The 22027-nt window shown below is 42.5% G+C and overlaps 1 protein-coding gene across 8 annotated transcripts in view; it reads left to right on the top strand.

Annotated features, from left to right (window-relative positions):
- The first annotated feature begins 317 nt into the window (after positions 1-317).
- Positions 318-22027, top strand: part of adgrl2b.1 (adhesion G protein-coupled receptor L2b, tandem duplicate 1) — a 92030-nt gene continuing 70320 nt past the window's right edge. For 4 of the 8 annotated variants that reach the window (XM_085255935.1, XM_085255937.1, XM_085255938.1 and 1 more), the window contains exons 1-2: positions 318-962; positions 21121-21336. In XM_085255935.1, the coding sequence (XP_085112061.1) occupies positions 21261-21336 (76 nt within the window). In that variant the 5' untranslated portion in view covers positions 318-962; positions 21121-21260. The remainder of the gene's footprint in view (positions 963-21120; positions 21337-22027) is intronic. The other 4 variants (XM_085255930.1, XM_085255932.1, XM_085255931.1 and 1 more) reach the window with 1 other exon arrangement.

Consider the following 22027-nt stretch of genomic DNA (forward strand, 5'->3'; position numbering starts at 1 on the left):
GTCTTGCACTTTTCTTTTGCTTTTTTGCTTCCTTTCTCCTGATTACACCGGGGAATGCTGATTAAAATATTGCGCTTCGTGGATTGTTAAAAAGTCCATCTTCACAAGCCGGAGCAAAAACAGCAGAACACGCTCGCGCTTTAACGCATGCATAAAATCTGAACACCCGGGAGATAAATGTTTAATATTAGCCTTAATGCGCGCGGTCATAATTGGCATTAGGATCCTAATCCGCGCGCTCCCTGGCGATCCGCTCCAGGTTTTGCGCGCTTTCCTCAACAGCCAGCTGCTGCAGAGCAGGGGACCGGTGAGCCGTTTCTCCTCGCCTTGTTTGCCTCCAGTCCGGCTGTAGCTCCGACTGTCTGCACGGCGTGTGGATAAGGCGCAGAGGGAACAACCGAGGGAACGCACTGAAAACCAGCCTGAAGAAGTCCTATTAGCCCCCTCCGTGCTTTATCTGCGAACCCGACCGCTGGAGACTTTAAGAAAGACTTAGCAGTGCGGGAGCAGAGCTCGGAGTTTGATTTTTTTAAACGAGACTGGGGCGCAACTCAGTCTCCTTGAAGTGATCCCTTTTTTTATGCAGTCTATCCGTAGCGCTCCCGTCGGAAGGAGCCTGGGTGCATGCACAAGAGGAGGAGGAGGAGGCGGGGGAGTAACGATCATTACTTTTGAACAGACCCTTCGCCATGGAGCTATTCGTCCGGTCCCGGGCGCGTTGGCTGGAAGAAGAATAGATACCTGGCACGGGAAACCCCACCTTTCTCTTCCACTGTGAGGAAAGTGGAGCATGCAGCCGAACCCCAGCCGTCTTTGTGCGACCCGCTGTTTAGTTTCTGGGGGCCTCTTCTGAAAAAGAAAAGAAGGGAGAGACGGAGAAGAAGAAGAAGGGGGCTCCTGGTGTTGATCTGAGATTCACATTCCGCGCCGGGATCCGTATTTTGGCACGGCGTATACCCTCTGTAAGTAGCCTTTAAAAGCGGATGTTTTGAGTCTTTCAGGGGAGATGCTGGGTTATGTCTCGCTGAATCAATACCATTTATTTACACTCCCAGGATAGGATAAGGCAAATGTCAGAAAACGGGCCCACGGGCTCCTCCGGTAGTTTAAAACTGTGGTGATGGGATCAATATAAAGCCCAGAGTATAGGCGACGTTATTTTTAGGTGGCTTTCGCATCCAGACTTTAAATTAATGTGAAGTTGCTTAGTTACTGAGATGTATATATAATCCCATGTAATTTACCTTAAATACCCACTGAGAGGTGCTTTTTTTAAAAAACGATTATTCTATGACAGTTCTTGGGTTTTCACATTACAAATGGGATTTTCTTTTAATCAAGATTCACACATGACAAGAAAATCCCTTAGCATGAAGCTGAAGCCTGTTTTTCTTCATAAGGAAAAAACAAAGAGAAGTTGATTTATATTTATAGGATATTCAAGAGTGATATTTTAAAAAAAAAGAGAGCGCTCACACAAACATCTCCACCCAGTCCAGGACACCAGGAGCTAAGTAGTTGGATGTCAGTTACTGTCTCCATTTACTTCTCCATTTTGCGGCTATAAAATAAGATCATTTCACAGGGCATGTATAATTCACAGACCAGAGTCAGCCATGTGTGATGATGGGACACACTCACAAACACACTCACACTCTCTGTCTCTCACGTACACACACACACACACACACACACACACACACACACACACACACAGTTTTTACAGGCACCATCTCCCAATCTCACATGAAGCTTTTAGAGATAGGGAGGCACAGACTAAAGCAAGAAGCCAGAGGAGAGCATGACTGTGCTGGGCAGACGTGGGAAGGTTAAATAACGTTTGCACATAATCCATACTGTCTATACCAGATCAGGATGGTGGTGCAACATTATATAAGCTAAGTTGGGGAAACTGAGAGCTTCCCTTTCATATGCTTATATAACAGCTTCATGCAGAAAAGTATGGATGAGCTGGCCTTAAAAGAAACCTGACAAAATTCACAATTCAGTCACGAACTACAAAGGGGGGGAAAAAGCGAAAGGAAAAACTGCAGCATTATATAAGCTATATGCACAGTGTGACTAATTGTCTCGCCACCAGACAAATCCAGGCATATTTTGGGGCCGTGGCGGATAAGTTTTTTTGTGTCGTGTCGGTCAAAGACAAAAAAAAAAGTCTCCCTCGGCTGGGATGATGCTCAGAGCGTCTGGTTAATACTGACGTACCCATCAGTGATTGCTGAAGATGAAAAGGTCACTTCCTCCCCTGCCGATAGGAGGCTTTACTGTTGAATATAGATGTTGCGCTTAAAAAAAAAATGCCTCAGTTCGGGGGGTGGGGGGGTCTGTGTCTTGAAACAAGTGCTTGGACAGTGAATGGTAGGAATTCAAGGAGAAGGAGGGGAAGGGAGGAGGAGGAGGGGGACAAATGGTCTGTTGCCTCCCTCTACCCTGTCTCTACCTCCACTCCATCTCTCGCCCACCCCAGACATGCTGGTTTAGTCCATTTGTCTTGTGTTTTCTTGGGAGGAAGTGCCATCTCATCTCACATTGCGCAAATGGTTTCAGTGCATGCTAGTGTGAATTCTAGCGGGTTTTTGTAACTGCCAATTTCCATATCAAAGTGTCTGCATTTCAATAGGGAGAACTTGAGCTACCAGCCCCCTTCCTCTAAGCAGTTTTGTTCTGATAGAGAATTGCTGCTGCTGCTGTTGCTGGTGGAAGCTAGTGACAGGATTGCTGGACACTGCAGTTGGTCATGGTTTATGTGTGTGTGCGAGAGGCAAGTGTTTGTCTTGGAAACAGATTTAGTGTGGATTGGGAGAACTTGCTGGCCGTAAGCTTAACACCAAAAGCCGCGTATTTAGCGGAAATTTTGGACGCCGTTCAGAGACGTGGTCATGTTAAAAAAGATTTTGCCTGTTAAAACATTTTCGCTCAGTATTTCTCGGGGCGAGCGTAGACCAGGAACAAAGATCTGTGTTTCAACCTCTTTAGGAGAATGGGACACCATCAGAGCAATCATGGCGATTGGGGAAAAAAAGAAAAGAACAGAAGTTGCTGAAAATATGTTTGCTTGTTTTTCACTGCCGTTTTGGTCACCGCGGCCTGCATCTAAAAAGGCTCCAAAATCAATTTGCTTTCAGTCGCTTTCTGACAAAATAAATGGTTTAATTCCAAAACCGAGCGAGCGTAGATGTAATGACACGGAGCGTTCAAGCTTTGTGTACGACTCTCGAGAACCTAGCGGTGTTGTTTTTCTTGTCGCAGAGATAATATTTATTTCCAATTCTGTGCAGCTGTTGTTTGTCAGAGAAGGAATGCGGCAAGACGCTGTTTATTTTGATGGATTCGTCTTTTTCCCCCCCCCTTTCCCTTCTCCTCCCTTTGTGTGAGGATACGTGGCCTAATGTTCACAGCAATTTTAGGCAGGTTAAGTAGATGAAAATAAACACTCGCACGTTTGCACTGCAAAGAAGGAGAGACACGGGGGAAAAAAAGCCATTTCTATGCTTTGTGCGTGCCCTTACTTTGAAAATAGGATCAGCATAGGTTAATAGTGAAAGAAAGTGCAGTGTGTGAGATGTTATTACACAGAGACAGGGAATGGAAATGCCATTGGAAGCGCGGTAGGGGTCGGTGGCCCCTTCGTGGTCATCCTGCTCCTGGGTAATAACATGAGCCAACCACTTCCCAACCTTCAAGAGGAGAGACCTCGCTGCTTCCTCTCCTTCCTATGTTTGGACAAAATATGATCACAAAACTTGTGAAAGAGGCGAGAGTAGGAGGCCACTTTTCCGTGTTGAACCAAAGAGTAGGATAGAGAAGTCTGAGGAGGTGGGGGGGGGCGGAGGTGGATAAAGCAGGACTTCACCTGCCATCTTCACTCACGGCAGGCGGGTTTGACAGCTGACTTGTTCTGTTCCTCTGACTGGCTCGCTGCGAAAAAGTTGGACAAACAAATGGACAGGAAGAAGGTCTGAGAGGGGCGCAGGTGGGATTATATTCATTTTAGTGGAGAAGCACACTTTAGATGCTTTTCTCATGAATGGTTGAATTCTCCTTCCCTGTTAGGACTGACTTACTCCTGTGTTGTCTACAATGGCTTCTGACAAAGCTCAGAGAGCAGGGCTGCCTTCATTGTGTATGTGTAGGAGGACAGGGCAGCAGCAACTGTGGTGAGTTTGGTGAGTCAGGAAAGAAACAAGAGTGGGAAGAAACCATGCTGCGGTGTGCTGAGCCGAGCCCGGTTCTTCAAATTATTAAAAAGCTGCTGAAGAGGAGAAGTACATGCATTCTGCTCTGTTGAGGTTGCTATCAGTGGAGGGATTTGACATCAGTGCTCCTTCTAAGATGGATTTTGTCCTGGCTGAGTGTTGCTGCAAAATGGTCTCAGGTCTGGAGAGTAGTGTCTGAATCTTAGGGGCTGACACCAAACCTGATATTTACCGGTGATGCTCACATTGAAGCGGTACTCTTGCCTGTTAGCCAGAAGGAGGGAGGAAAATGCACAACAGAGGAGTGTGGGCTTAAAAAGAAGAAAGCAAAGGGCATTTTGTTTATTTAACAAAGTGCTTCGGGGTGAGTTTCTCACTCGCTGCAGAATCCTATCATAGCCATTTTGTGGCTCGCCTCAAAAATAAAGAGACAGATGACTGGAACGAATGATTATGTGTTAGGGTAGTTAACCCGATGGATAGATATATGGTCTCGCTCCTTTTCGCTGAGATCTGAGGGAGAAAAATTCTCTCCCATACTACCACCTCCTGCGTTTAAAATGACAGTTAACTTTCCCCCACTGGTTTAAAAATGGATGTTTAATGATCAACAGAGGCTTGGCACTTAGGTCTAGTAGTCACGCTGGCTGTAGATGCGCTCACCGCGGAGAAAGCTACCTCCTCTGTGTTGTTAGGGGACTCTGCTCAAACAGAGACCGGTTCTTGAGTGATGGATCGTCAGAGGTCTCTTTGGGGTGTGTGTTAACCCTTTGGAGTGTGCAGATCTCGCCCAGTAGGGGAGCCGTCAGCGGCATGTGATGGATGTGTCCCAGGTCTTTAAGCTCCATATATCAGAAGATTAGCACTGACCTGTGCTGTCTGGGCAGCCCTCAGAGCTTCTTCTCCAACACTGGCTGGCATTAGCATATTAGGACACTGCTCTGTCTCAGGGGGATACGAAGATAGGGTTCTTTATTTGGTTCTGCCACAGTATAGGTCACAGGAAGTGTGCAGATTAAAGGCTGAAGGCTTTGTGTTGGTATTAGGTGTATCTGACAGGTCATCTGTCTTGAGCCGAGGAAGCGCTTCTCTCTTCTTCAAATTCCTAAATAGTATCATATAATTATCCCAGAAATTGAAGCTCAGGCCATGCTTCACTGCAGAAAGATCTCCTTGTTCATCCTTCATGGTATTCATGAATCACATAAAAATGGAAATGAGTCAGCTGATGTGGGGTAACATCGTTATTCCTCAAAGAGATCGGACCAGGTATACACCCACACCCATGTTTTATTTTCCAAATGAGTAATCGTCATGGCCTCCGCGCGTGATGGACAGCACGAATTCTGCTATTAAGTGCTTTCGCACAAACATCACAGGAGCATTTGCTTCCCGAGAAGCTACTTAGTGTATTACAAAGCTAAATTGAACATAATATTGGGGTTCTTTCACTTCCTTCAATTTTGCTGCAGATTCCTTCAAATGATCATAAAAACGCTTCCACCGTTAGTGCTCTCATGCAGTGCATTTTCTGTCCAACTCTTAAATGTCACCTCCCACGGTATTGCTGGCATTTGTTCTTGTTGTGTCTTTATGTACAGAAAGAATACTTTGAATGCCAATTTTTCAAGGAGCTGTTTTGCTACATTGGGTGAAAAAAAGAAAAGAAAAATAAGAGGAGAGAGGCACGGGATCACCTGTAGTGCGCCGGCTCTTTGTCTCCCATGTCTAATGGCTATTTGATGCCTACTTGGTGTCACTCGGTGCCTTGTGATGAAGCCAATGTATTTTCAAGGTGAGGAGATATTGTCAAAGCCCTTGAACGTTCCTCGGGCTTTGATTGGCAGGCGTTGTCACAGAAGATGAGGAGTGGTGGGAGTCGCACAGCAAAGAGAATCTATTACCTAGGATTGCGAGGCGTGCTTTCACAATGTGTCAGTGCAGTCAGCCATCTTGCGCTCTCCGTGTCAGGAACAGTCCCCTCATCGGCGCAATGAGGGAGCAGCTTTCAAGTTTAATTTAACTGGTTACCATAAGTGATGTTATTGATGTTTTTCTTCTTACTCGGGTTTCGTAGCATGATGAATTAGCTTGTGAAACCAAAAACATTTAGGCGTTCATCACCGTCAGTGTGTAATCTATTTTGTGATTGCTGGCAGTCAATATTAAAAAAGAGACAGAAAGAAAGAAGGAAAAAGAAATGCAAATGGCATTCTGGCAAAAAAAGAGAGAAGAAGAGCAATATAAAACTCAAAATTCAGCTGAGCCCTTTCTTGCTGATTTCCGACATTTCAAAAGCCTCCTTAATACACACTGAGAGGGGCTGCAGGCTCTCAGGGTTGCAGTGAGAGAAGGAAGCCTGTTGTTGATCAGCCAAGCAAACCAGATCTTGATATTTGAAGAGTGGAGTTGTGATTGCTAATCACTCCACTGCTGAGTTTTAATTAGGAGACTCATAAGCATTCTGTCATTTCTCAGCAGAGCATAGTCAAGCATCAGATGTACTTAAGAGAACAAATAATTAGTTGTCTTAGTAGTTGGGGCTACCAAACAAGCACGTGCACGGGTTTGTTTTAGCTTTTTATTTCATGGATTAATTAGTATTTTATACTATGTACTTGCAATGATTAAAAATATTACTGCTAACTGTGCTTAATGCGAGCCCGTGTGCTTTTCACATCTTAAATCATATCTTGATCTCATTAAAGGATAAACTGGGGTTGTTTTGAGCCGAGCAGCAGCCGTGCGTGGACACTTTGTGCATGTGCTTATCACCAAAGGAAGCTTTAAACTATTTTCTTGGGGTTATTGCTATAGATTGGACCGAGCTTATTTTGAATGGGTAGGTTTCTGTCCTGTGCTCCTAAGACCTTTGTTAGGACATTTTAATTACAGCAGAGCTGGATGTAATTGATCTAGGCTTAGAGGGATTTCACTGTCAATGAGAATGAGCCTGGGCGTTAATACAGCCGAGCAAACGCTTCCACCTCTGTGCCACACTAACACACTCACACACACACACGGTGGAGACAAGAGGAGATATGCGGTGGCTGTCCTTTATTTCAGAGGGACCTCTGTGTTTTCCGTGTAACGGTTAAATCAACCTTGCGGGACTGGCTTACATGATAGTGCAGACGAGTGTACCTCTGCCTTTAGTTGAACATATCTGTTGCCCACATTGTTGGCACCTGGAGTGCTCTCTTACGGAGCACTTTCTTCACTGGTTCCATGTTGTCACCCACAACCTTGAAATTTTTATAAGGCTGTTAGATAATGCTTCCCGATGAGGGTGAATTATTGATGGTCTTGTTCGTATGAGTGGGACAGGGCAGGCTTTTAACTCTCTGAGCTGCTGGGTCTCTTATCCGGTAACTAAGGGACACCGCACAAACACCCAGAGGAATGATGTACTGGAGGGAGGAAAAGAAAAACGGAGGCAGGGGGCTGAAAATAAAATAAAAGAAGCATGCATCCTTTACGCTACTGTTGGGCTAAGCCACAGCACAAGGGAAATTTGGCAGCAGAGAAAAGCGTTGCATCGACTGAAGCCTTTTCTTTGTTTTTTTTTTTGTTTTTTTGAAGCATTGAAAAGTGATGTGGTGGCCGCGTATTTTTTGTTTGCAAGGATACACACAGAAGTCTGCCTTTTGCGATTTCTTTCCTTTTTTGCAGAAACACATGCTTCAAGTTTAGTACATGTGTCAACACAGGATGTGATGTCAGGAGAGAAAAGCGGACAAATAAAGTTTGTAACCCGGGTAAGGCTGCAGAAACGAGTTGATTAATTGATTAGGCGGTCAAATAAAAAGTGATAACTGATTGATTATCCCAGAGAAGTAAAAACACAAAGCATTCTTTGGTTTCTGGCTGGATGTTTTTGGCTTTTCTCTCGCTTGTAATCAGAGATAATTCGATGTGTTTTGGGCTTTGGACTTTTGATTGGACAAATCAGGCAATAAGAAGATGTCACACAGATGGATAAATGAATAACATAGACGGGATAATATACAAAACGAAGATAATGATCAGTTCTTTAACGGATGGTTTTAGCAGGCTCTTACCAAATGTGAAGTCCTTGTGTCCTCTCACAGTTTCAAATTTGATAAATGTGGCTATAAACACTCAAGGTTTTGGTACATATCTGCTCCAAGGCAGTGTAAACAGTATTTATGAATGCTCTTGGAGGCAGAAACCACACAGCCTTGAGTCTTAATTAGTTTTTTGGTGAAAGTGAGGTCTGAGCTGTTCATTTGACCCTTAATGGCAAACTGTGTAACCTGCTGCACACACAGAGCTCTTCTCTGTGTCTGTCTCTACTGAAAACGTAGCTGCATTCTAGTAAAATCAGTCCTCAGCCATTAATTGTACACCCGCACAACCTGACAGCTGTCCTGATTCTTATAGCTCGCACTTTCATCATTGTCCCAATTCATTCTCTCTCCTCTCAACTGGGCCTCGTGTTTGCATTACAATGGAGCGAGCAGGACGAACTGGTGGAAATACCGGTAAAGCGTATAATTTAGCAAGCAGAAATCTGCAGCGTTGTGCTTGAAGCTACATTTTGGATTTTATTCTAGCGTCTGCTTTTTTTCAGCCACAAAAAAATCTTAAGTTTGGCCTTAAAAAGCAGCCTGTCTTTTGTCAAATCGTCGCAGGTTTGGTGCATTTAAAGCAAGAAATCCTATTCTGAGTTTAGAGACGCATCCAGCTGTTTAGAGGCTCTGCGTTAGTCTTTTTCGATGTGTTGGAGGTCATGTTGCATTCATTCGTCAACCTGCGGTGGTCCGTCTTCACAATGAAAATTTAAAGTAGTTTACAGCTCAATCAGCGATAGTCACTCTTGAATAATAACCCCGAGACTGTCTCAGCGAAGACAGGAACAGCACAAGAAAGCAATTATGTACAAAGAAAACGAGAAAAACAAGTCCAACCAGCTTCCATTTCCCACTGGAAATGCTGTAGATTGATGCCTGTGAGTTTGTTTCCAAAGGAACAGACAGAGGGGGTGGACAAATTAATAGAAACCAATACTGAGAAAAAAAAAAAAAAAAAAGGATTTGTGAAGAAAACAAGCACAAAAACTGTCCAGGCCTCCACGTATGTGCATATTAAGTCCATGGCTCATTTCCAGCTCAATACAGCCAAGTTGTGAATGTGGGCAATATGGCTAAAAGATATTAGCTTGAGCATGGGTGAAATACTGAATCTCTGCAGAAGGATTTCTCTAATCGGTGCTTTAATTCAGAGGAATCAGTCTTCAATAAATGATGGTAGATTTGAACAGACAAAGTCAAGATTACTAGGAGTTTGAAATGATCATTATTATTATTTCTTTTAAACAACATTGATTAAAATTCAGATCTTGAGTCAGAAGAATATTCGGCTCCAAAACTGTCCCTTTGGGACATGCCGGGTGTCTGTGAACTTAATCATATTTTCTGGCTTCTCTCAAACACCGCCACAACTAACATGCCATCAATCATACCCAATTTTCTCTTTTGCTCTTTTTTCAATTAAAGTCTAACTAAATTTCAGTTGCTTCTCTGATGAATGGCGCTTAGCTGAATATACAGTAATGAGTCAGCTTCAAAAGAGACTAAGCACCACATTTGAACATGAAAGTAGCAGGTCTGAGCAGTCATTACTTGAATTAGCAGGTACTGGGCACAGAAAAGAAAATTAATGTTCAACACTGTGCCAGGTATTGTTCATAACTGTTATGGTTGTGTAGCGATAATGCATTGTTTTCAAGGTCTTTCCTGATTTTTGAAAAAAGACAACTAAAAACTATTAAAAGAAATAAGAAGCCAAACTGTGGTGAAGTAATTTAAACGCAAGAAACATGGGTCAAAACAATCCAATAATCAAAAATTTCATATCACAGCGGCTCAAACGACTGCATGAAAAACAAAAGTGGGCTCTTGTGCTCAGAAATCCCTTCAATTTGCTGAGCGTTGAGCATCTTTTAGATTATAGTGTTGGTTTCACAGCCTGCAACTTGCTCTCATAGTGTCATTTACTGCAGCAGCAGACAGTTGTTTTTCACCAAAGAGGAAAAAAAAAAAACCCTACGCACACTACCTGCCCATCAACAAACCACAGACAGACAAATTTAGCAACTAGCCAATAATGGAGCATTTAGCAGCTTAAGAGCCAGATATTTCCCTCGGGAGTTTTGGAGACCACGGCAGAGCTAAAAGAGAGGGGTGTATTGGCCAGAAATGCGACTCCAAATGAATGATAATGCCGGGCTCTAACTGCTGGATGTGTAATTAGGCAGTTGTTTGCTAACAGATTGAATAAAAACACTTGGTCATCATATGTCAGTGTTTTGTTTACAGCTCCATCTGCGGGCCCTAATCCTCAAGTCGGACTAAAAAAAAAGAGATAGCAAACTTTTAATAAAAAGTGCCGTGGACGGAAAAAAAAAAAATGTGGTAGTGAGGTTAAACAGGCTCCTATCAGATGTGAACAAAAGCACAAAAACTGAGATATTTACTAGTAAACAGCTTAAAAGTCTAAACCGTAAGTTCGCATGTTGCACACCATGATTCGAACAGGCACAAATCGCTTTCATCCAGTGCTCAGCCATAAACTTGCACTTAGCTACCTGGCATCGAAACGCAGACAAAATAAAACGGTGCTAAATGTTTTTCTCGAAATCTAATGAGTTTACCTGCAGAGAAAACCCGTATGTGTCTGCTGTCGACTGTTAAACATGGCGGTGGGTCCGTAATAGCATTGGCAGCCGTCTCGTGGGACTCATTAGGTCTGACGATTACTCCGCACAGTGGTGTAATGGCCAAGGTGTATGAGGCAATTTTACAGGACTACTGTTGCTGCTCCCCGTGTTGCGGCGGTTTTATGAATTAAATCAAATTCCTGGTATGGTTTCCCCTGTCACCGGATATAAACTTCCTTTAACATTGTGGAAAACCCTGTAGAGAAGAGTGTGGAGTCAGTTTCCACCTCCCTCCATTCTCACCCAGTCAGAGGCTTTAGTCCTATAATTATACACGTTCACGCTATAGTCTTAATATTTTCTCATATCAGCACATTTTTTATGTCTCCAGTCACTGAGCTTCAGTTATATAAGAGGAGTCCTTAAGGGTTATTTACTATTCCATGTGGTGCTTGATTTGCATTATGTGAGTGCGCACTGGAAAGTAGGTCAGTATATCAGTAATATTAAATATCAGCGCAATTGTTTGACAGTTTTGGCTTGTTCACATTCATTATTGCAAGCTGTTTTTCTTTTTTTAATCAATCAGATTATTTTAGGGTTAAATTAGTACATTAGTGCTGCGCCTAACAATTATTCTCAGCATCCTTTAATTTAATATAATTTTCTTACTACATTATTGTTTCTTTAAATGTTTCATGTGTGTTGTTTTGCTGAATCTCGTGTATAAAAAAGCACAATTAAGTGATTATAAAACACCTGCTGTTAATGCTCTGCCAGGTGACTCATTGCTTTAGATTATTATTATTTTTTATTTATTTCTTGTCATATTGTGATTTACACCGAGTTGCCATTTTTTGTATTTTTACCTAAAACGGATGTAGCTAAAAGCACGTTTCTGTTATAACCCCCCTCCACCCACTTCATAAAGGCTGTAATGCAGAAAAGGGGTTTAGTGAGTGTGTAATAGTATCAGAAAAAATATATATGTACGTTTATTGGACTTTGTTTCCAGAAATTTCAGAAAACAGCAATTGTGTAGGTGTTTGTTGGAATAGGAGTAGGAAGACTTCACAATATCTGCAAATGAAATGGCAATTTTATTCACACAGTACACTTCAATATGTTACGCTTAACATAAAAGATAAGAAAATAAAAACCTGAATGGCTCTACTGTGCCTTAAGGTAATAAAAAACAGCAAAAAAGACTTTATAAAGAAATAAAGAATAAATAAAGAAATACAAGTTACCATACATACTACACACACACACACACACACACACACACACACACACACACACACACAACAGTTATTAAGTGCAAGCCTTTGAGAATAAAAAAGGTTTTGAGTGAGTTTTTAATGTAGACACAGTTGAGTTCAAAGGTCACTTTTAAAACTGTAAACAGTAACCAAAAGGAGCAAAAATACTTCTTGTTTAACTTGGTTCACACAAATGCAGACTTTTACTTTGGTGTTTTACATAATAACTAAGAAATATATATATATATATATATATATCCCAGCTCAGTTATTACATTGAATAAGGCGCTTTAGAGAATTTGCTTCTGGAGTGAATCACAGAAAGTTGATATTTTTTCTGTCCTGGCAATGACACCGATAACTATTTCATTTTTTATTTTGCATTTTTAACACGAGCATTAAAGAAAAGAAAAAGAACCAGTTTTCAAACACGAGTAGTGAAAACACCACCAGCTTTTTGTGACTGTGACATATGGATTTCCTGATTTTAAACTGATTTGTGATTAAAAATCTGCCTATCATGAGCACACAAACAAACAAAAACTCCAAGATGATCTCAAAAAATCAATGTGTATCCGTGAATGTCACTGACTTCTACGACCCTGATCTAATAGAGACCTCACAGACGTCCCACAGCGGGGAAACACACCATGTGCTGAACAAACACACATTATGCAAAACAGACTGAATTTTTGACCAAAAAAAGCCCTTTAAATGCACTTTAAATTGGACAAACATGGATCGCGATGAGGCCGCAAGGATAGATACATCACAGTATGTGTAGTGAGCCATGAAGATCTCGTTGTGGCAAAGCAGGAACTGCATTAAATTGTTCCCAGTTGAGAGAATCCATATAACTTTAAATAGCTTCTAAAATCTGTATGAAAATGCAGCGAGCATGAAGTGTAAACCAAGATGTCAGGAGAGACATAACAGCCTGTTTGAGTGATGTACAGTGTCATGTCCTTGTGTTAAAAATAAGATCCGGCTCTGTGAGGAACATTAATGTAGCAGCTCTGTGGGTGAAACACAGCGAGGGAGGGACTGCACCACTGGCAGATTAGAGGAAACTTTAATCAATGTTAAATGAGGTTTAATCCAAAGTTAACTTTTTATTCAGTAATAATTAAACTAAATAATGAACTAATGCGACTGTGCCAGATGACAAAGTAGACATATAATCAATAATCATGATTCCTTTCATTTAGAAAAAAGTCAAAACACTTTCCCTTTTATAGTCTTTCCTTTGATTTAAATGCAAAAATGATTCCTTTCTTTTTGACAGTCCAGCTGAGAAAACCCGAGTGAGATGAAGAGAATACCTTTGCTCTGACTTTTACTTGTCAGGCTACACCCCTGCTCTCTGATCGGTAGTCTAGCGAGACAGGATGTGCTAGTAGAGGTTAGGAAAAAAAAAATTGAGAACTCTGCTCTTTTATTTTACTCTAAATATTCTCTCTCTTAAAAAGGTGCCAAAACGGATCGGCATCAAAGACCAGACAGAAGCATACGTTTGATCAATAGCAACATACTATTATTAACATTTTTTAATAATATATATATAAAAATTGATATAGAAATGCTTATATCTGAATCTATATTATCTTTGCTTGGCCAAACAAGTAGTGATGCAGTAATTTGCAGTAAAGGAACATGTTAGATGTATTTAAATATCTAAATGTGCCTACATGTGCCATCTCACTTAATAAAAAAACATATCAGTGCCAGAGAATTTTTTTAAAGCTTCTTTTACTGTAACATCTACTACTGGGGTGTCAACTATAAGGTTCAGGGGCCAGAATCAGCCTGGGAAAGATTCAAATCTGGCCCACTGGAAAGCTTTGGAAAATGTGAGGACTGCATAGGTTTTGAGGTTTTACAGTTTTTCCTGTTGATAAAGACTCCACAGTATTCCCATTCATACTATGCCAAAGTAGTAATAAACAATGAAATGACAGAAAAAAGCCAGTTTTTCTAGTTTTACTTTAGTGGATCCACAGTTAAAATATTACATATAAATGCTGGGCACTAAGCTGCCCTCCATTTATAATAGCAAGGCTACCAGAACTTTTTCTGTCTCTTTACACATTTATCATGTAAAAACACCGAGACATACTGTTAAAATTGCAGCTTCTTTTTCTTATATTAAAATATCTCACGGATTAAATGTTCACTTAAATGCCGTTTAAAACGGAGCATGTCTGTATATTTCAGCCCCATCTGAGTCTTGCCGTGTCAGTAACTTGTGTGGCTTTTAGTGGTTTGACCTACCAGTGGCGAGTAGAAATAAACTCTTGATAACACCTTAAGCCGGGCCTATATCCGAAATGACAACCCTCAGATAGTTTGCAAAATAGCGTGCCTCTCCCCTTGGTCTGTTCTGGCCCAGACCCCAAAGCTGAGATCACTTCGGGCCACATGTAGGATTTCTTCTCCTTTCTCGTTGTTTAAACAAGTTGTTGTCAGAGGTGGAAATTAATGCTGGATTATTTCGATTTGATGGCAACACATGAATGAAGTTTTGCAAAGCTGGAGGCTGATTGCGCCGTCACTCCTCGCCTGCATGTTGTTCATTAATGTCACAGATGTTGTGTGTTAGCGGTTAACATCCTACTAAAACCTAATGCAGTCTGAATGGAGCTACAGTGTGTAAAAATTTAACATCGAGTCAGTGCGCAACCTCCCCCCCCCCCTGCGAAAAGGTGTGAACATCAACATATCACCCAGTGGAAACATGCTGAAAGTGAATGAATCTGTTGTGAATGCGCTGCTCGTGTGTAGTAAGGTTAGGTTGAGGGGTGGGGGGTGATATTGCCAGGCCAATCGCGTTTTCCCTCGTAAAAGAAATGCAGCTTTAATGCTGTACGAGGTGTGTGGGTGTGTTTGTGTGTGGATAAAGAGCGAACGGGTTGGGGGGCGGAGTGCTAGCATTATGCGTGGAGGAGGTGAGAAGTGAGGCCTTCAGTAAATTTATGAAGAGACTGATTGAAAGGAGAAACCGCTCTTTTTCGTGTCAGTGTCAAGCTGCTCTCTGCTCCTCTCCAGCGACCCTACTGCTCAACCAACTGCTCTGAGGTCAGCCTATTCATTTTGGTGCCAAGCAGGAACAGCTACGGCGCTCAGTAGTAGCCTGTAGCCAGATATCAGTGAATAAAACTGACACCTCGGTCATTGTCTCCCTCTGTTTTTCTTTGATCTCTTCAAATACGTGTGGTATGATGTAGCTTTTACAGATCCGGGGTCAACTGGGGGAATCGGGGAGCGTCACAGCAGTGATGATAAAGCCAGTGCTGAAGCGATGGCTCATTAAAGCCGTTTTCTTGGCAGAAAATGAATCTCCCAACAATTTTGATAATGTATTAGTTGTTTAAATCGGTTATCAAGCAGAATGCTGAACATGCACTGCCGTAGCTTCTCAAACATGAAGATTAATTAAGAAGAAAGAAGCAAGAGAAGCGCTCGCTGTCTCAAATGAATCTTTCAAAGCCACATTTTTCTAAAGAATTACAGTGTGGAAACACACAGTCCCCCGAAGACCCAAACAAACAATGCAATATACATGCAGACTGGAGCAAAACATCATTTTCTGTTACTCCTGTTACTCGCAGCCTTTTTTTCTTTTGATACTCCAAACAAATTCATCAAAACCCAGTGAAATTGTTCGATTGAGATATTGTTTGTTCGCTTTAGAAACACAGAACTAATCTTAAATCTACTCAGGACACTTGGAAGTCCTCACTCTTCTTTGTGTGTACAGCTTCACATCACTCACTTTTTTTTTTTTTTGCTTGTTTCAATATCGTCACCGTTAGACTCAACTGGAAGCTTTTTTTTTTATCGGTGACATTTCATAAGCTGTGGTAAAAATAATTGTTAGGTGTTAATTTGATCGTTGACAGACAAAGCAGACCGGGGATGGTAATTATTTTAGGCAGCTGTCCTTATTTGTTGACAGGTGATTTCAACTACCGGCGTCAACAGAAGATTCCACTTTTTACCCTTTATCCAAGTGTCTGCTCCCCCGCACGGCTCTTTTTGAAAGCTACACACCATCCTCTCTTCATTTTGCTTGACACTAACCTGGCTGTTCAGCCCGGGTCTTCTTTGTTCTCTTCACTTTGCTAAGCTTCTTTGCTCACCCCTCTCTGTTTCACCATGTCCATTTGCCCGCTGGCACTCTATCTTATCTACTGGCTCAATCTTTTGGCCAAGAGCCGCTGAACACACCAACTGTTGTGCTCTCTCGATAAAATAGTGAAGCTTTGCACCTTTCAGGTTTTCTTTTTGTGTGTTTGTGTATATGTGTGTGTTTGCACTTTTTGAGCTGCACCGACGACCATTTCTACTTAAAAGCATGCTATCCACAAAGGTCTCTTTTTAATCTGGAGCCATTTATCCCAAAAAGAAAACAAGACAGAAAGTGGAGCTGCCTTCAATTGCAGCTTTGCATATTTACATGTTACAGGAACGTTTTTGACCTCGTCATCTGCAAACCATCTTTAAAAAAAAACTACCTGTTGACATATGAATTATTTATGGGCACTGAGCCTGTTGTAATTATGAGGGAATAAGTAGCACGTGCAGCCTAATGGGAACTCATGCAAAGACATATTTTCACAAAAAATTAGCGTGTGAAAACACACTCATTTGCCAAAACATTCAAGCAAACTTCCCAACATCCGTGCGTCACGAAGCAAAGCAACCTACCGCTCTATCATTTCCTTTTCTCTGCTTTTAGAGATAAAAAAATAACTCAAAAAATTTGCTGTTACGTCTGGGCGAATCGTCAAAAATCTTATCTGTTTAGCCAAAACAAGATTTCGAAAACCCGCAAACGTCAACATTTGAGCCACATCTGGAACCAGCGCTTTAACGATTTAAGAGATCATCTGAATATTTTGCTACTATTTATTGCTGCGGCTCCATGTTTACTAATATACGTAAGCATATTTAAGTACTTAAACTGCTCTTACGCTTTTCTACGTCCGACTCCCCGAACAGCATTCACCGAAAACACCTAAAAGAACAAACATTTGTAAAGCTGAAAACTGTAAGTTCTTGTTGTGCTTACAGAACGGCAGCTGAAGACAAAAAAAGGAAGATTCGGCTCTATTTGAGATATGTGTCTTTAATTGTTTCCTTGTGTGAGGCTGTAAACCCCCCTGTTTACTGCCTGTTAATCCTAACAGTGCTTTATCTTATCAGCAGTGTTGATAAAGCACGCTCTGCAGACTGCGCCCGGTGTCACCGCGTCTCTATTTCTGGCAGTTGACGGCAACTTCCCTACATCACTGGTGGAGCCAAGGAAATGACATCATGTCGCTGCAGGGGTTGAAAGCGCAGCCCTGATAGGACTGTCATGACAAAAGAGTTCCTTGGGAACATCAGGGCGCACCGAGGACAGAAAAAAAAACGAGTGTCTGGAGGCTCTGTTTTCTTAGTTCCTGTAGTTCGCATCTTCCACTTCTAGCTCATCAACAATTTTCTGATGTTTCAAATTCTCCTCTCACATGTGTGTCTTTTTCTTTTTTTTTCCTTTCTCTTTTTTGTCCTGAATGTAGGGCAAAGGGGCGGGCCAGAAAGTTCTTCAAATTAGTAGTTATTCAAAGAGTGGAAGACGGATCATTGTGTTGGGAAGATCCAGCTCTACAGGGCCGCGGCTCTATTTCACTTGTAGGTTTTGAGCTTACACTTGGAGTTGCGCATTAGTTTTGTTCCGCTCGTACTTGATATGTATGTATGCGCTCTTTATCTCTCTTCTCGGCGTTGACAATTGAAAATAAATTAACATTCCTGGGCTTTATTTTTGTCTTCGCTAAGCCTGTGGAGAAAACTTGGAGGCAAACCCAGGAGGTCAGGCCATACTCACAGCCTGTCAATCCTCCTCGGTGACCCCACCGCCCCTTTCTTTCTCCCCCTTCCATTCTTCTCCTCCTCTCCTCTTCCCTCTCCCATCTATTTAGTCCCTCCCGGCTTAGAAACTCCCAAACTCCCCCTCTTCTCCCACTCTCTTTCACTGGACGCCTCTCCAGCTTGAGTGAAGCAGATACAAGCTTTGTCAAAGGAGCCTCACATTCATTCAGCTGGCTGTTACACACAGCCTAGTATTTCATGTGAAGACATGTGGGCTGTCTCCTTCCATCCATTTATTTTAATTATGTTTTAATTGCTCGCCATCCTTTTTTCAATGCTTGCTTATTATTTCTATCAGGCTGATGTGAAAAATTTGCTGTGGACTGTGATTTTCTCCATTATCCTAACTGATGATAGATTTCTCTCCCTGGGTCTCCACACTGTGTGTGTGTAAGAGACAAAAGAAAAACAGATGTCGTGAATGTTTGCATAGCATTTTTCATTTCATTGGTGAAGTTTTTTGTCTCGTTTCCAGAAAGATATACTGTTAATAGAGGACGGGGAGGGAGAGAGGGGGGAAAAAACCTCAGGGAATAGATTTCCTTGTATTTTTGTAGGAAGAGGAGCTTAAAAACGCAGATGAAAATTAATAACTTTTGTGTCATTTGTCTCCTGGTGTATATTATATCTTTGAGCTCATTAGATGTAGTGTAGGTGGTGACAGTTAGTCATAACTGTGTTCCCTTTTTTTTTAACATATCGGCCTCTGTGGAGCATGATTATCATTATGCAGAAATCACTGGCCGAGTAACAAGTAACCTCAATTCCCCGGCTTCGAGGTGGGGGGTGGGTGTACATAATTCCTCGGCACGATCTCCGAGGGGTTAACGATGCCTCACTTACCTCTTAAAATCATTTTCTGCTCGAGATCATCTTAGCCCCCCACCCTTCCCCTTAGACAAACGTCAACCCCCTCTTCCCCGCTGCATCCCCTGATGTGAAATTATGATACGTCTGTCAGCGCTTGTGTAAAGCATCTCAGTGTTAATCGCCTAATCCCTTTATCTCAAGTCCGGACCGATTCAGTGCAGAAATCCCACCAAACAAAACTGTGTTTTTAGGAAGATGAGCATGGCTGTGTCCTGCACCAGCTTAAGGGAGAAAGGAGACATGTTACTCAGCAGGGCGACGGCTGATCGGGAGAAAGAACCCCAGGGTGGTGAGGGCGAGCGTTCAGCCGCGAGGCCTGGCGGGCTCTCGCCCCCTGGTGTCTGGAGGGGCCGAGTGGCTCAGCAGGCCCAGCGGGCCATAGGGGCAGGGGGGTGCCCCTCCTTTCCACCCCCCAACAGTTTGCAATCTCCTCCTGTCAGCCACCATTATGGTTACTCCGTGGCCCCCAGGACTCATATTTGTGGATGATAAATTGCTGTGGAAGACGTCACATGCTCTGCCCGGTATTGGAGCTGGTGGAAGATCCGAGATTATGAGAAGCCTGAGTAGACGTGGTGTGAGCTCTCCCATGGAGGAGAGCGAGTCCCCTCCACTGTGGCCCTTACCTGATCTGGTTTGGCGCCATTGGCAGGTAAACAACTGGAAGACAAATAAAACCACAATCCCACGAAGCCACCCAACTTTAACTGATAAATTATAAGCTAGCCGAGTGAGTGTGTGTGCGAGTTTCCTTGGTGCACACTCTGCAGCACAACTGCTCGGCCAGGATGACCTCAAATTAAAATAAATACGATCCGGCTCCAACAGGCTAGGTGGAGGCTTTTTTTGTTAAACTGTTATCCCTCCACCAGGCTTTGGACACGTATAGAACGAATCTAATAGTGGCTTAAATCAGAATCAGAATCAGAATCAGAATACTTTATTGATCCCTGGGGGAAATTATTTTTTGTTACAGTGCTCCATTTTAAACCAACATTAAGACAAGACAGACAATACGCTAACTAAGAATAGTACAATATATACATATATATACATACATACATAAGTCACTTATAAATAAATATTTGGAAAAGAAACATTATTGCTCAGTATGCTAATGTGGAAGCTTTCCATGTTTTGTGGGTTTTTGTGTTGCCAAAAATATCCAGGCGCATTAGTGAGGCCCAGAGAGCGATCAGAGCTGACTGCTCTGCTGCTCAAATTTAGGTTCATTATAAAATAATCAGGGCGGTTGACGGGTGGCTCTGAAGGAGCGGCGTTGAGAAGCAGGAAGCATTCGCTCTCCTTTGCATAGCGACGGCTGCAAAGTTTGTGTGGATATGTGTGCATGTCGTGGGGAGATGCTTAGATGGCAACCGCCAAGAAATAAACAAGATCTTCCTGCATGCTTGTGTAGGTGTGTGGAAGTTCCTGTGTGTGCGTATCCACGTCCTTTGCTGTACATTTGTGCATGAATGAGTCCATATGAGTTTTTGTGTGTGTATGTGCGTAATTTCACATATGACACAACTCACCCATCCTCGGTGTTTGACTTTGGTAAGCAGCTTATCTGTCTGCCGTGTTAGTCTGTCTCAGGCTCTAACCTTTCGCTGCTTTTGCAGACAAAGGCCTGTTTTTGCCACCCCTCGATAAGGAAGGAGACAAAAGTAGCTCTCAAAGCAGCTGTGTCTCTAACGGCGTCCTTTGCGAGCGTGTTGCCGGAGTGACAAGGTTTCTCCCGCGGGGATCCTGGGAGTAAATGGGGAAGGTGGAACGGGGACGAGTGGGAGAATGAGGCAGTGTAAACATTTAGTCGTAACATGCCGCCGCGTGCTAAATAAGCGCAGAGCATCAGGCGCGCTACACGCTTTCATGCCGCTGCTCTCGAAATCGTTTTGAGAATAAAGTTTGAATATTTCTGTGAAACTTGAAATCAGAGAAATGCTCTGTTTGCTCAATCAAACAGCAGTCAGGATCTTCTCTTTTTTTCCTCCTGTGGTGTTTAGATATTTGCTTGACTGCGTTTAACAAGCAACTCACACATGAACTGGTGTAGGATGCAGATTGTAGAAATTACGCCAATTAAACCAGCGAAGCGCTAATGATCTCATAGATCTCACCAACTTCCTCCATTTTTATGCAATCTTCCTCTCTTTTTTCTCCCCTTTTTTTCCAGATGGAAAAAAATGACTGGCGAGGCTTCTCCAAGAACTACTGATCGTTGACGTCGCTTCAGCCTTCAGCTCTCCCTCCGCAACTCGCCGAACCAGCACTATTAGCCATCAGGCTCCTGGATCGTTTGCATACAGCAACACAATGGCTTCTGCACTGCGGAGGTGTCCGGTGTTTCACTGCCTCCTGCTCCTTCTCTTTTGCTTTCACTGTTCACAAGGTGAGTTACCATGGAGTTGCACGGCAGAAAGTAGCGTTAATGTGCTGCTAGTCAACCTTTCAAGAAGCCACTTATTATTCAGCTTATGAATGTGTTGAATTTATTAGCACACATTGTTGTCGCCACACTCGAGAAGTGGAGAGCTGTTATGTAGCAAGGTTGCTGAGTTCTTCTTCAGTGGTTTTACCCTTGAAGTTTGAAAAAGGTGTTTCAAACACCTCGTATGGAACTCATTGAATATTCTTGGCAGCGCACGGACACTTTGACTGACACATTTCTTCACTTCCACAGTAACTCAAATGGTGTGTCCTTCCCCCAAAGCCTCATAACGACACCTTTTCTGCCGGATGAGCTGTGTAACAGATTATTTGAGTGTACTTTGAGGCACTGCAGCCGCAGAGGATTGATGCATTTTTTATTTGCACCTTAATCAGATTGTTCTGAGCAGCCTGTGTACTTGGAACCATCAAAAGCGGGGCACTTGATTCTGTGCCAGAGCGAGGAATTGGGAAGGAATGTGTCAGTGTTTTTAATTGTCTGCAGTGACATTTTTTTTGGTTACTTCCCTCACTTTTGATTAGTACATTTGGCTGTAATTACAAGTATTGTCACAAAACACTCCCATCAGTTCCATGCCCATCAAAACCACTGATGTTGGTATGTCTGCTTAATGATGATCATTATATTTTTC

This window comes from Mchenga conophoros, linkage group LG18, assembly GCF_057382185.1.
Source record: "Mchenga conophoros isolate Kocher_MC1m ecotype Shallow Benthic linkage group LG18, M_conophoros_male_GT1.1, whole genome shotgun sequence".
Taxonomy (NCBI): domain Eukaryota; kingdom Metazoa; phylum Chordata; class Actinopteri; order Cichliformes; family Cichlidae; genus Mchenga; species Mchenga conophoros.